Source organism: Chelonus insularis, unplaced genomic scaffold (genome assembly GCF_013357705.1).
Source record: "Chelonus insularis isolate UGA/USDA-ARS -01 unplaced genomic scaffold, ASM1335770v1 contig_321_pilon, whole genome shotgun sequence".
In the NCBI taxonomy this organism is placed as follows: Eukaryota; Metazoa; Arthropoda; class Insecta; order Hymenoptera; family Braconidae; genus Chelonus; species Chelonus insularis.
In genome coordinates, this window is record NW_023276492.1 from 253,654 (window position 1) to 266,231 (window position 12,578).

Consider the following 12,578-nt stretch of genomic DNA (forward strand, 5'->3'; position numbering starts at 1 on the left):
AACACAAAAATAGATAATCTCAAACTGGTGTCTATATTTATACCGTTACGCTATTATGCCACTAGATTAAAATAATTATTGATAAAAAGAAGGTGCATCAGTTTTTTTTATTTCATTTTTGTCTTTTGTGTCAACCAATCGCAATGATATGTAGCATAAAAGCAAGAATATGTTCACGCTAAAATGTAATGCATGCCTGGATAATTACCTCGTTAAGTGCGTACAGCCTTTTATACAATTATTAAACGGTTTAGACGTTTTTATGTGTTGCCATTTCACAGTTGTGGTCAAAATTATCCGAATGGCTTGGATTATAAACAATCTAAGAAAGGTATCATATAATTAAGTGAATAAATTTTCTAAAATTTTTATATTGTAAATTAATTATTAATCAAATTAAAAGTCATACACAAACAAGGGGGTCAAGATGATTAATAATTTAAAGATAACTATTTTTTACTAATTATTTTATATTATCACATAAAAATATACAACTATATTTTGTAAATTATTATAAAAATCAAATTATATATAAAATTTTATAACTAAGATTTCTATGAAAATTAATTTTTTACTTAAAAAAATTTTTTAAATTAAAATACCAAAAACCATTTTTTAAAAATAAAATATGAAAAAAAAATAATTTTTAATAAATTCAAATTGTTCGGTTATTTTTGACCAAAATTGTAAATATCTTTATTGTTCATAATTTTATGAATCGTAGAAAAATTTTCCCGGAAATTTGGGAATGTCAAATATCCTTCTGTGGTTCTTATTAATACATAAACACGACAAATAATCGAAAGGCTCTAAACGAATGTACAATAATCAGTATTTAAGCTTGTGAATATTTTATTAGCCGCAGATTTATGAGCCCCAGAGAATATTTAAAATTCTCAATTCATTGTGAGAGAGGATAGTCGGAAGAATTATATCTAAACTGTCTTTCGATTGAAAAATATAGAACCTGTCAAATTTTGTTTAGCAGTATTAAGTGTATGATCAAAAATAACAAGAAATAATTAATGGAAATAAATGAAAAACCATAATACAACTGCTTCACGCGACTGTCGTTATATTGTTAGATTACAATTCTTCATTTGTACGTACATTTTCTTTTTTATGACTGAAAACAAAATATCCAATGTAATGATGAAACTCTACCTCATCTTAGCGACCAGTAAAATAAGTCAGGCATCTCGAACAGCTCGAGAAGTTGTTTCATAATTTTTGAAATACGAATTTTTCTTTTTTAATACAAAACGTAGACTCGTACTTATCAAATGAAGAATCGTGTGGCATTATGTGCCAGATAATAAAAAGAAATATAAATGATAGTGATAACAACAGAGAAAAATGTTCATGTAAGAAAAAAGAAAGAGAAAAGAACAGAAAATGAATTATACAATTAATTAAAAACAATAACTATTGTTGCTTGTTTTCTCTTTCTTATCAAGGATTAAAATGACTTGATAGTGGAATGGAAAAGAGTTGATTACATTATTTCATGATATTGTTGTCGCGTGTGAGTGAACGCTGGAGAGTTTTGTAAAGTAACGTTTTTAAGTAATTAAGAAGAATAAATATTGAATATACAATAAATTAATAACCCGTTTGTTGGGAAAATTATTATTATTAATACTTTAGTTTAAGTCTTCCGCACTTTAATGCCATGTAATATAATTTTCATACAATGTGTACAGCATCTCTGTTGAATAATAGTTTTCAACAATTTTTATGAAAACATAAAGGAATTAATTTGGTAAAAAAGTCTTTGTAATGTTCTTATGTACAGATTTTTATGTATCATTTTTTTATTGTTGTATTGCTATTCTTTTATTTATTTTATCGACTTTAATAGGTAACTGTTAGTCTTTTTTTATACATTTTTATTATGAAAATGCCCAAAAGCTTCTTATAATTGTTAGAAGAAATAAATAAATAAATAAATAAAGAAAATAAATTATAACAAAAATATATAAAGACTTATTTACCAACTCAATATTATAATTTAACTTTATCAAGTTCACATAAAAATTAATTTACAAGTTAATTTTTACGCAAAATTCATGAAAAGTTGTATTAATTAAACTGTACTTTTTTTTTAAATTCTGAAAAAGTCAGTTTAATTATTATAATAAAAAAAATCTAATTATTAATTATTCCTAATATTCGTAATAATTAATAATTATCCACCTTGACATTTATTATAATTGATTATATGTTTGTTCCATATTAGTTGTGATTGTTTCAATACTAGAAGCTATACTTTACAGAATTTATTAAGTTCTATTTAAAGAGAACATGACACATGAACTATTCAATAAAAACTCATAGACTTCCTCCCATTGAAGTATTCACAACATAGCTACTACGATGAGGTTTTTTTCTCCTCGACCGATGTCCTGGTCTAGTTCTGATTCCCACCACTTCATGTTCTAACTTTGGTCTTACTGTTGGACTATAATTATCAATAGCCTCTGTCACAGTTTTAGTTAAATCCATTAGCTCATCATGGACCAGTCGAGATCTAAATTCTCCAAAGATTCTAGGTAGAACTATTACACCAAACATGAAAAGCAGAGCCATACCAACGAAACTACTTATTGCCATAAACAGTGGATTTATTACTATTTGCTTCTGCGAATCTAAAACTGAAGATGAATGATGCGGGTAATAATCACTCTGAAAAACATAATAATCATTATTTAAAATTATCATTATTTCAATGTAAATATATTTGAAACATATTTATATAAAAATAATTTCATAAACTTACAATCGTTTTATAACCATAATTATCCTGAAGATTATTTATGAATGTTTTCAGAGGGTAAAAGTAGTATGCATAGGCAGCCTGTTGATTGGTTGGAAACTGAAGATGATTATCAACAATTGATGGAATTTGTCCAGAATCCAGAGTATTTTTTAATACAGATAAATTAATAGCACTTCCAGATTCCAAAGCTTGTTTATACATCGCAGCTAATTCATTTTTCGTGTAACCCAATGGAGAGTCTAACTTTGATGGTTCTGGGACAATTATTGGACGTGGAACCTAAAAAATAATTTATCACCATTGTAAGTAAAATAAAATATTATTTTTCTTATTTGTAAACACTCTAAAATGAGCTTTTTATATATATTTTTTATGATAAATACGTTAATTCTTATCTCTAACAATGTTTTATGTATTTTTAGAACATTTTAACAACTCACTTGCTGATAGTACTGATTACTCGAGGCACTTTCCATCATATCTACTGGCTCAACCTTTTTCGGAGTAAATCTAATAGTTTGAATTTTTGGAACATTTTCGTGGTAAATTACTGCTGGTACAGCATTTGGTATTGATGAAATAGAATTGGATCCAGATAATCTTTTACCAGCTAGATAGTGTGTATCATGAACATTAGGATAAACTTGCACAAATGATGGCGAGGATTTTAATCCTTGAAGTTCAACCATCACATTTTTTAAATAATCTTCACTGGATTCTAAACTCTTAACATTTAATGAGAAGACCAGAAGAATAACTAGGACTAGTTTTATCGCATTAATTATTTTTTTAATCATATTGATATCCAAAAATAATTATTTTCTTTATTTAAATTAAGTATTTACAGTTACACGATTAATTATTAATTATTTTAAAATAACAAATAACTCCACTTGGTACACTTTAAAACAAGTTTGATTTTATCAAACATTATAAAATGAATGTTAACAGTCTTAGTAGCAATTTAATTGTAGATGAATATGAGTGAACTAACGTCAAGAGAAATTTTTTAATTAAAATTTTTTATAATATTTAGGTGACCACCGGCATCACAACACATTTCTTGTAATGAAGGAACATACGCCAGTTGTAAATGAAAGGACTGCATGCAATAAACTGGTTACTTTAGCGAGCGATTCAGCTTCCCCACTACTGGAAACTCATCGAGATCCTTCTGGCTACACTACCATACTGGACTTCTTGTTACTACAAATAAAAATAAATATCAGACTCATTTACGATCCCCAGGTCTTGGGGTCAACTACTCATACTAAATTATTGTAATTGAATCATTACACAATGAAAATTTATCTTTTAGATTGAACAAGTGCTAAGAAACGAGTTTTAAGTGAAGGGCTATGATTTTTTTCAAGAATATGTGCACTAGATCTCCAATTCCGATCACGTTTGGACCAGATTTACAGAATAGAAAACCAACTTTCAGTGAAGCTATTTGTTATTTTCAGAATTTCATATTTATGTGCATTAAATGAATTAATGAATATACAATCTAACGGTAATGCGTACGAAAACCAGTACCAAAGTTAAGAATAAAAATTCTTCAGGAGTATTTAGGCCGTTGACAAAATATAAAAAGAATAATGACAGAATAAAACTTCCATACAGTTGATTTTTCTTCTTTCTTACGTTCAAATAATGATTCACATGTTTGTTCCACTCCGAATTCAAATACATTTACCTTTCGTTCTAATTTTTTCAGTGTCAGTAAGAAATAAGCAAAATGATCGGTTTATCTTAAAGGACACTTAGGACATTGAAGGAAAATAACTATTATTAAAATCTAGTTGTCAATCATTTGAGTAATTTTTAAAATACAACTGTATTTACTCGTATTATGTTGTCACAAAATTGGAACAAACACGCTTTGAGATCTATATTGTGCAAGTAATTATTATTATTCAAAATTGTTTTATACTGATTGATTCTGAAGAGTACTGTGAGGATTCGCGGTTCGATGGATAGTTTACTGGAGTAGTTGACCGTAGGAAGACCGTTAGCATTCTGATAATAGTCCTCGAAACTAATAATTATTTATATATTCAGAATAATGTCACCATTTACTTTGAAAAAATATAACCATTAGAAGATTTTTTCAGTTACTGAAATGCTCTAATATTTCCTAAAGTACACATAAATGGTTTAGCAATTGTATAATATTATAAAATCTTAAAATTGTGATAACTTTCAAGATATTCTAAGAATACGAACACATCATTCTTCAAAGAATTATAAACTTTTTTAGAATTAAACAAATATTTTTCCAAAAATAATGTAATTATTCTAATTACTATTGAATAAATAACGTTTCATTATTAAATGTTTAAAAAGTTCTCTGGATAAATACTTCATTATAAAAATAATTTATTATAGCAGAGAAAAAAATTTGTTACATGTTGTTAATAAATCAGTTTTCTCTTGTATAAATATGACCGGTAAAAATAATGCAATTTTATAAAAAATGATAAGGCGGGAATGATGATGAAAAATGCTCTGACGTTTGCGTACTACATGAAATCTAATATGTATGTGTGCGGGTAAATTTTATTGGTGGTAGTGATTTGAATCAAGTTGGAAGCCGGATGTTCACGTGTATTTTCAATCACTTAAATAGGAATTTTTCGCAGCTACATCAAAAAAAAGCTCAATGGTATGAAAAATTATATTTATTTCTACTTATTTTCATTGTATTATAATATATTTCTTTTGAATACCTATAAAGAACTTGAATAATTACTCATAAAGAGTTTCTAACCTACTAGGTACCATCTGCTTTCATTATCTGCATACTAAAGAATGTTTATGCTCAATTTTCTTGTTTAATTATGTTTATCTAGGCAGCCGAGAGAAAAGGTACTTTTAAAGTAGAATATCTTCAGAAAATTGAAAAAGATGTTCAAGCAAAATGGGAAGCTGAAAAAGTCTATGAAGAGGATGCTCCAAAAAAACCTAAGAATTCTCCTGATGAGAAATTTTTAGCAACGTTCCCATTTCCTTATATGAATGGTCGTTTACATCTAGGACATACATTTTCTTTATCAAAATGCGAGGTTCGAATATTAAACAATTGTTTGTTATCTACAATTGGTAGTATTTTAGTACTAAAAGTTATCTTTATAAATGTTTTCAGTTTGCTGTCAGATACAACCGACTTCTAGGAAAAAAAGTACTTTTTCCTTTTGGCTTCCACTGTACTGGTATGCCTATAAAAGCATGTGCGGATAAATTGAAAAGAGAAATGGAAGTCTTTGGATATCCTCCAAAGTTTCCTCAAGAAGAAGAAACTATCGAAGAAGTCGTTGATGACATAGTTATGAAAGACAAAAGTAAAGGAAAAAAAAGTAAAGCAGTAGCAAAGACAGGTGCTGCTAAATATCAATGGCAAATTATGCAAAGTCTTGGTATGAATGATGATGAGATAAAGAACTTTACTGACTCATCGTACTGGTTGGATTATTTCCCACCACTTGCTGTTGAAGACTTGAAATCAATTGGACTTCATGTTGATTGGCGTCGTACATTTATCACAACTGATGCTAATCCTTTCTTTGATTCGTTTGTTAGATGGCAATTTCAACATTTAAAGGCAAGAAATAAAATAAAATATGGAAAACGATACACTATTTTCTCACCTAAAGATAATCAACCTTGCATGGACCATGATAGGTCATCAGGAGAAGGAGTTGGACCTCAAGAATATACTCTTGTAAAAATGAAGTTATTGGAACCTTTTCCAGAAAAATTAAAAGCTGCTAAAGGAAAGCAGGTTTTCTTAGTGGCTGCAACACTCCGTCCAGAAACAATGTATGGTCAAACAAATTGTTGGGTTCATCCAGATATTCATTATATTGCTTACACTTTGGCAAATGGAGAAATCTTCATCTCAACTAAAAGAGCAGCAAGGAATATGGCTTATCAAGGATTTATGAAAGATGAAGGCAAACTTGATATTATTGTTGAGCTAACTGGTCAAGATCTACTTGGATTACCTTTAAGTGCACCTTTGACTAGTAATAAAATAATTTACACCCTTCCCATGTTGACTATTAAAGAAGATAAAGGCACAGGAATTGTTACTTCAGTTCCTAGTGATTCTCCTGATGATTATGCTGCTCTAGTAGACTTAAAAAAGAAACAAGCACTCAGAGAAAAGTACAATATTAAGGATGAGATGGTTTTACCGTATGAACCAATTTCGATTTTAGAGATTCCTGAATTTGGAAAACTCTCAGCTATAACAGTTTATGAGAAATTAAAAATCCAATCTCAAAATGATAAGGCAAAACTTTTAGAAGCTAAAGAAATGGTTTACTTAAAAGGATTTTATGATGGAGTTCTATTAGTAGGAGAACACAAAGGGAAAAAAATACAAGATGTAAAAAAACTTATTCAAAAGAAGTTGGTTGATGAAAAGACTGCTGTTATTTACTATGAACCAGAAAAAACTATTATATCTAGATCAAACGATGAGTGTGTTGTAGCTTTGTGTAATCAATGGTATCTAGATTATGGTGATGAAACTTGGAAAGCAGAAGCAAGGAAAGCTTTAGAGAAAATTGAAACTTTTCATGACGAAGTGAAGAAAAATTTTTACGCTTGTTTAGATTGGCTTCATGAATATGCATGCTCGAGAACATATGGATTAGGAACAAAGCTTCCATGGGATGAAAGTTGGCTGATTGAATCTCTATCTGATTCTACAATTTATAATGCGTATTATACCATAGCTCATTTACTACAAGGAGGAACTTTTAAAGGTGATAAACCGAATGTGTTTGGAATAAAAGCTGAGCAAATGACATCAGAAGTTTGGGATTATATTTTCTTCAAGAATGCAAAGTTTCCAAAAACATCAATAAAAAAAGAAGCTCTAGAAGTGATGCGTACAGAATTTCAATACTGGTATCCAGTAGATTTAAGAGTCTCTGGAAAAGATTTGATTCAAAATCATTTAACTTTTTACATTTACAATCATGTGGCCATGTGGCCTAATGAACCAGATAAGTGGCCTAAAGGCATTCGAGCTAACGGCCATTTAATGTTGAACTCTGCAAAAATGTCTAAGTCTGAAGGCAACTTTTTAACTCTCGCGGAAGCTGTGGGGAAGTTTTCTGCTGACGGAATGCGCTTATGCCTTGCTGACTCCGGTGATTCAGTGGAAGATGCTAATTTCGTTGAAACAATGGCAGATGCTGGTATTTTACGACTTTACACATTTATTGAATGGGTTCGTGAAGTTTTAGCATCTGAAAATACGTATAGAAAAGGAGAACCTGTAACCTTTAATGACAAAGTATTTCAAAGTGAGATGAACTTAAAAATTCAAGAGACTGGAGATCATTATGCAAATATGTTATACAAAGAAGCTCTCAGGACTGGGTTTTTTGAACTTCAAGCAGCCAGAGATAAATATATTCAACTCAGTGCTCTTGACGGCATTAATTGGGGCTTAATAATGCAATATATCGACCTCCAAACTATTTTAATATCTCCAATTTGTCCTCATGTTGCTGAGCATGTAAGAACTATCATTGGCAAAGAAAGTGTTCTTAAAATTCGCTGGCCAGCAGTTGGACCCATTGATCATATTCTTATTAAATCATCCCAATATCTCATGGATGCTGCTCATTCATTTAGAATTTTGTTAAAAAATTATTGTACTACAAGAAAGACTGGTAAAGGTAAAGTTGATACTCCTCCTCCAGAAAAACCTGATCACGGTATCATTTGGGTGGCCAAAACTTATCCTCCTTGGCAGACTATTGTGATAAAAACTATGAAAGATTTTTGGGATAAAAATGGACAGTCTTTACCAGAGAATAAAGTAATAGCTTCAGAATTATCAGGAAAAAATGAATTGAAGAAATATATGAAAAAAGTTATGCCTTTTGTACAAGTTTTGAAGGAGAAAGTAGAAACTTTGGGAATTTCCGCACTCAATTTAACGCTTGATTTTGATGAGGTGAATGTACTAACTGGTAGTAAAGATTATTTAAAAAGTACTCTAGATTTAGATGAAATAGAAATTAAATACACGGATGAAGCATCAGAAAAAACGAAAGAAGAATGTTGTCCTGGTTCACCTTACATGAATTTTTCATCTACACCTGGGGTGTTTATTAGAGCGATAAATCCACAAAAATGCAGTGGACTTTTTAGTGTTAACATAAAACTTAGTAATGGAACTACAGCCGCTGATGTTGCAGGGAAGATAGCTAAAGATAATAAAAGGATAAAAGGTTTTTTTTTATTGGAATAATAAATATTCAAGATCATTAACTTTCAGTATTTTTTATAAATATAATGTATCATTATTTTTTTAGACTCATCACTTGTTTCACTTTATCGATATGAAGATCCAATTTTGGGAACCAGAACAATTCCAACGACAGAGGATATTCTTAGAGGTAAAGTACTTATACCTTCTAATGCAGTATTCAACGTAAAATTAGACTGTAATGTGATTGAATTAACAGAAGGTACAAATGTCTATCAAATAGGCGATGAAATTTTGTATGTTGTTAAGAATATTTGCTGATTCAGTCTTTGTAAACGCTATTTAATAAAACTATTTATCAAAATTGTACTTTAATACCTTACATCGTTGACCTCTGAATCATTTTCAAAGGCTATCAAAAGTCTTTATTACATTTTTATTAAGATAATAAAATATTCTTTGTACTGAGAAAAACACGAATACTTATAAGGTAAGAACTTTTTAATATAAATGGATTATTTTAAAAAAAATTTTTTTTATTAAAATAGATACTTATTTAATCTTAAAATTACGTACAAACTTTTACTAAATTGAATTCTTGTTTTAGAAACTCTTAAAAAAATTGAAATTTTTCAATCTGAATATAATTAAATAACTAAAACAAACGTTTGAATATAAATTTAGAAATGTCACATGCTTGATGATATAATATATAAAACTTATTGATAATGAACATATCAAACAGTAGTTTCCTTTTCTTGAGATTTCCATGAATCAACTTGAGAACGTATTTTTGCAATTTCTTCATCACTTGTTCTGCAGCAACCTCCGATGTATTGAACTCCTAAACCCAACCATTCATGAATACATTTTTCAACATCGAAATGTTTCCCATCTTTCCAGCCTTGATCAGGAGAGTAGACTTCTCCACTATTGGGATACACCACTAGAGGAAGTTTTTCTGATTTGTTTGGATTAATCTTTGATAAATATGAAGATACAATTTGTGGAGAAAGGCAATTGACTCCTACAGCTACAAGTTGTCCTGGTGAAGTTTTATTGTAACATTTTTTAGCGATTTCTGCAAAGTCAGTTCCATCTACAATTGTAGATCCATCAGTGGAACATGAAAAAGAAAGCCAAGCTTTGGTATTTGGAAATTCTTTCAGCAGCTCAACTAAAGTTTCAGCTTCTTCAGCACATGGGATTGTTTCAATAGCCAGAAGGTCAACTCCAGCTTTGATTAAAGTTTCCATTCGAACTCTATGCCAGTCTTTAAGAAATTCTTTTGATACACTTTTACCATATGAACCTGTATATTCAGATGCGTCATGAAGAACAGCTCCGTACGGTCCGCAAGAACCGGCAATTTGTGGATTAATGTTTACAACATCATCATTATCTTTGTTTTCTTTTTTATATATTTCTACAGCTTGTTTTGCCAAGTTCACAGCATTTTGAATTAATTCAAGACTTTCAGCTTTTGTCACATTAAGATATTTGCAAAATCCATCAACTGATGCTTGATATGTATTTGTTTCAATAATGTCACTTCCTGCTCGCAGAAAATCTAAATGAGTGTCACGAACTGCATCCGGATTGGTTACCAGGAATCGTGCTGTCCACAGAGGATCACCATCAGCACTTTTACCAACGTGCTTAGATACTTGAGTTGAAAAACTGCCGTCCAATACACTAACTTTAGTCATGATACGAATTTATAGATTTAACAACAAATGATCAAGCGAAATGTTTTTAAGTATTAAATTTATCGTTTTGTAAACTTCAGTTGATTTCGTTTGTTTGTTAAAATGTATTAATAACTGTTATTATATATGTACGCACACATATGTATAGATGTAATTTGTTATCATATTCGCAATACGCCGTTACATAGTATTTTATGACGCAATATTTTTACTGCGTATATGAATGCGAACGTGAAGAATTTAACATGTATCGTTTGGAACATAAATTTGATTTTGTTGCCCCCTGTAGGAAGAAATTTTACATCGTTTGAAAATGTAAACAAGCTAATTTTTTATAATTAAAAGTGTTTAAAATTGGAAGTGGCAATCGTAACATTATGTAAAAGCATAAACTAAAATTCAAATTCCTGTTGAAATCAAAACTATATAATCGAAATTTGAATAGTTTTTAAATAAAAATTAAAACCTTTCATAATATACTATTCTTGTCTATCGAAAATAACTGTATGTTTTTTATAATTTAACAAATAAATGTAAAAATAGTTACAGTATTTGATTGATTAATCGCATAAATTATAAATACTGCAAATAAAATAAGAAGAAGATTGTGAACGCTCATTCACCACAACAACAAGGAATTCCGTCCGATTTCTTTTTTTCCCAATTCCTCACTTCAAAGAGAATTTTTCGAACATCATGAGCATAAGTTCTACAGCAACCTCCAATGAATTTGACTCCATAATTTAGCCATTCATCAATGAAGTTCTCCAATGGTGGTTCAGATCCTCTTTGTTTCCATCCTTCAGCGACCGTATAAACTTCTCCGCTGTTAGGATACACTATGAGAGGCACTGAAATTTCTCCCATTTTATTAAAATTTTGTATCAATGAAGTCACAGCAGTAGGGGCTAGACAATTCACACCGACAGCAATTAATTGTCCAGGTGTAGAATTTTTGTAACACTTGAGCGCAACACTTTGGAAGTTACTGCCGTCAACAATGCTCATCCCATCAGTTTTACAAGAAAATGAAAGCCAAGCTTTTATATTTGGATATTCTTTAATGAGTTCGACAAGAGCTTCAGCTTCTATCTCACATGGAATAGTCTCTAATGCCAGTATATCTACTCCAGCATTGATAAGAACTTCAATTCTTGGTCTGTGCCAGGCTTTTAAAAATTCTTTAGAGATACTTGAAGCGTATTCACCCGTGTATTCTGAACCATCATGAAGTGAAGCTCCATAAGGACCACAAGAACCAGCAATGAGAGGATTTTTATTTGGAATTCCCGTCTTATCTTTTATTTCTGCAAGGTAAACTTTTGTTGCTTCTTTCGCTAAATCCACAGCTTTAGAGATTAGTTCAAGACTTTCAAACTTGTCAAGTCCAAGGTATTGAACAAATCCATCGATTGATGCTTGATAGGTATTTGTTTCAATAATATCTGCTCCAGCACGAAGGAAGTCTAGATGTGTTTGGAAAATTGCTTTTGGATCACTAGCAAGAAATCGAGCTGTCCACAATGGATGGCCATCAATTTTATCACCCACATGTGTCGAAAGTTGTGTGGAAAATCCACCGTCCAATATAGTGATTGACGACATACTACGACTATAGCTTTAACACGACTGAAAGCTCACGAACGATTTTTATATTTTATATTTCAATTTTTTTAACACTAAAACAACCTTGAACGAATAATAACAAGACTCCAAAGTTCATGATTGACATAGCACATATAATATATATCCCGCTCTGTTGATGGAAAAAGACAAGATGTTTTATGAATATGATAAGAAATTTATCATTAAAACAAGAAGTAATTTTTTTTTTTTGCAAGACTGACTAAGTTTA

General features: G+C 30.1%; 4 protein-coding genes across 4 annotated transcripts; 1 reads left to right on the forward strand and 3 right to left on the reverse strand.

Moving 5' to 3' along the window:
- Positions 1-2,331: 2,331 nt before the first annotated feature.
- Positions 2,332-3,618, reverse strand: LOC118065724 (uncharacterized). The gene is made up of 3 exons (XM_035081193.1): positions 3,220-3,618; positions 2,780-3,058; positions 2,332-2,685 (listed from the first exon to the last, which is right to left on the reverse strand). Exons 1-3 carry the CDS (start codon positions 3,574-3,576, stop codon positions 2,332-2,334), a joined length of 990 nt encoding a protein of 329 aa, XP_034937084.1. The 5' UTR covers positions 3,577-3,618.
- A 1,671-nt stretch (positions 3,619-5,289) lies between these two features.
- LeuRS (Leucyl-tRNA synthetase) lies at positions 5,290-9,378 on the forward strand. The gene is made up of 4 exons (XM_035081237.1): positions 5,290-5,447; positions 5,635-5,847; positions 5,928-9,036; positions 9,121-9,378. Exons 1-4 carry the CDS (start codon positions 5,445-5,447, stop codon positions 9,333-9,335), a joined length of 3,540 nt encoding a protein of 1,179 aa, XP_034937128.1. The 5' UTR covers positions 5,290-5,444; the 3' UTR covers positions 9,336-9,378.
- Positions 9,379-9,533: 155 nt separating this feature from the next.
- On the reverse strand, positions 9,534-11,169 carry LOC118065756 (homocysteine S-methyltransferase YbgG-like). Its single transcript, XM_035081239.1, has one exon. The coding sequence runs from the start codon at positions 10,721-10,723 to the stop codon at positions 9,752-9,754; it is 972 nt and encodes a 323-aa protein (XP_034937130.1). The 5' UTR covers positions 10,724-11,169; the 3' UTR covers positions 9,534-9,751.
- A 29-nt stretch (positions 11,170-11,198) lies between these two features.
- LOC118065754 (homocysteine S-methyltransferase-like) lies at positions 11,199-12,363 on the reverse strand. Its single transcript, XM_035081238.1, has one exon. The coding sequence runs from the start codon at positions 12,326-12,328 to the stop codon at positions 11,339-11,341; it is 990 nt and encodes a 329-aa protein (XP_034937129.1). The 5' UTR covers positions 12,329-12,363; the 3' UTR covers positions 11,199-11,338.
- Between the last annotated feature and the right edge of the window lie 215 nt (positions 12,364-12,578).

Bases quoted from the DNA above. Each gene is read 5' to 3' on its own strand.
- LOC118065724 (XM_035081193.1), bottom strand. From the start codon at position 3,576: ATGATTAAAAAAATAATTAATGCGATAAAACTAGTCCTAGTTATTCTT. The intron at 3,059-3,219 runs GTGAGTTGTTAA...ATTATTTTTTAG, and splicing joins GTAATCAGTACTATCAGCAA to GTTCCACGTCCAATAATTGT. The intron at 2,686-2,779 runs GTAAGTTTATGA...TATGTTTTTCAG, and splicing joins ATTATGGTTATAAAACGATT to AGTGATTATTACCCGCATCA.
- LeuRS (XM_035081237.1), top strand. The intron at 5,848-5,927 runs GTTCGAATATTA...AAATGTTTTCAG, and splicing joins TTTCTTTATCAAAATGCGAG to TTTGCTGTCAGATACAACCG. The intron at 9,037-9,120 runs GTTTTTTTTTAT...TTATTTTTTTAG, and splicing joins AGATAATAAAAGGATAAAAG to ACTCATCACTTGTTTCACTT.
- LOC118065756 (XM_035081239.1), bottom strand. From the start codon at position 10,723: ATGACTAAAGTTAGTGTATTGGACGGCAGTTTTTCAACTCAAGTATCT.
- LOC118065754 (XM_035081238.1), bottom strand. From the start codon at position 12,328: ATGTCGTCAATCACTATATTGGACGGTGGATTTTCCACACAACTTTCG.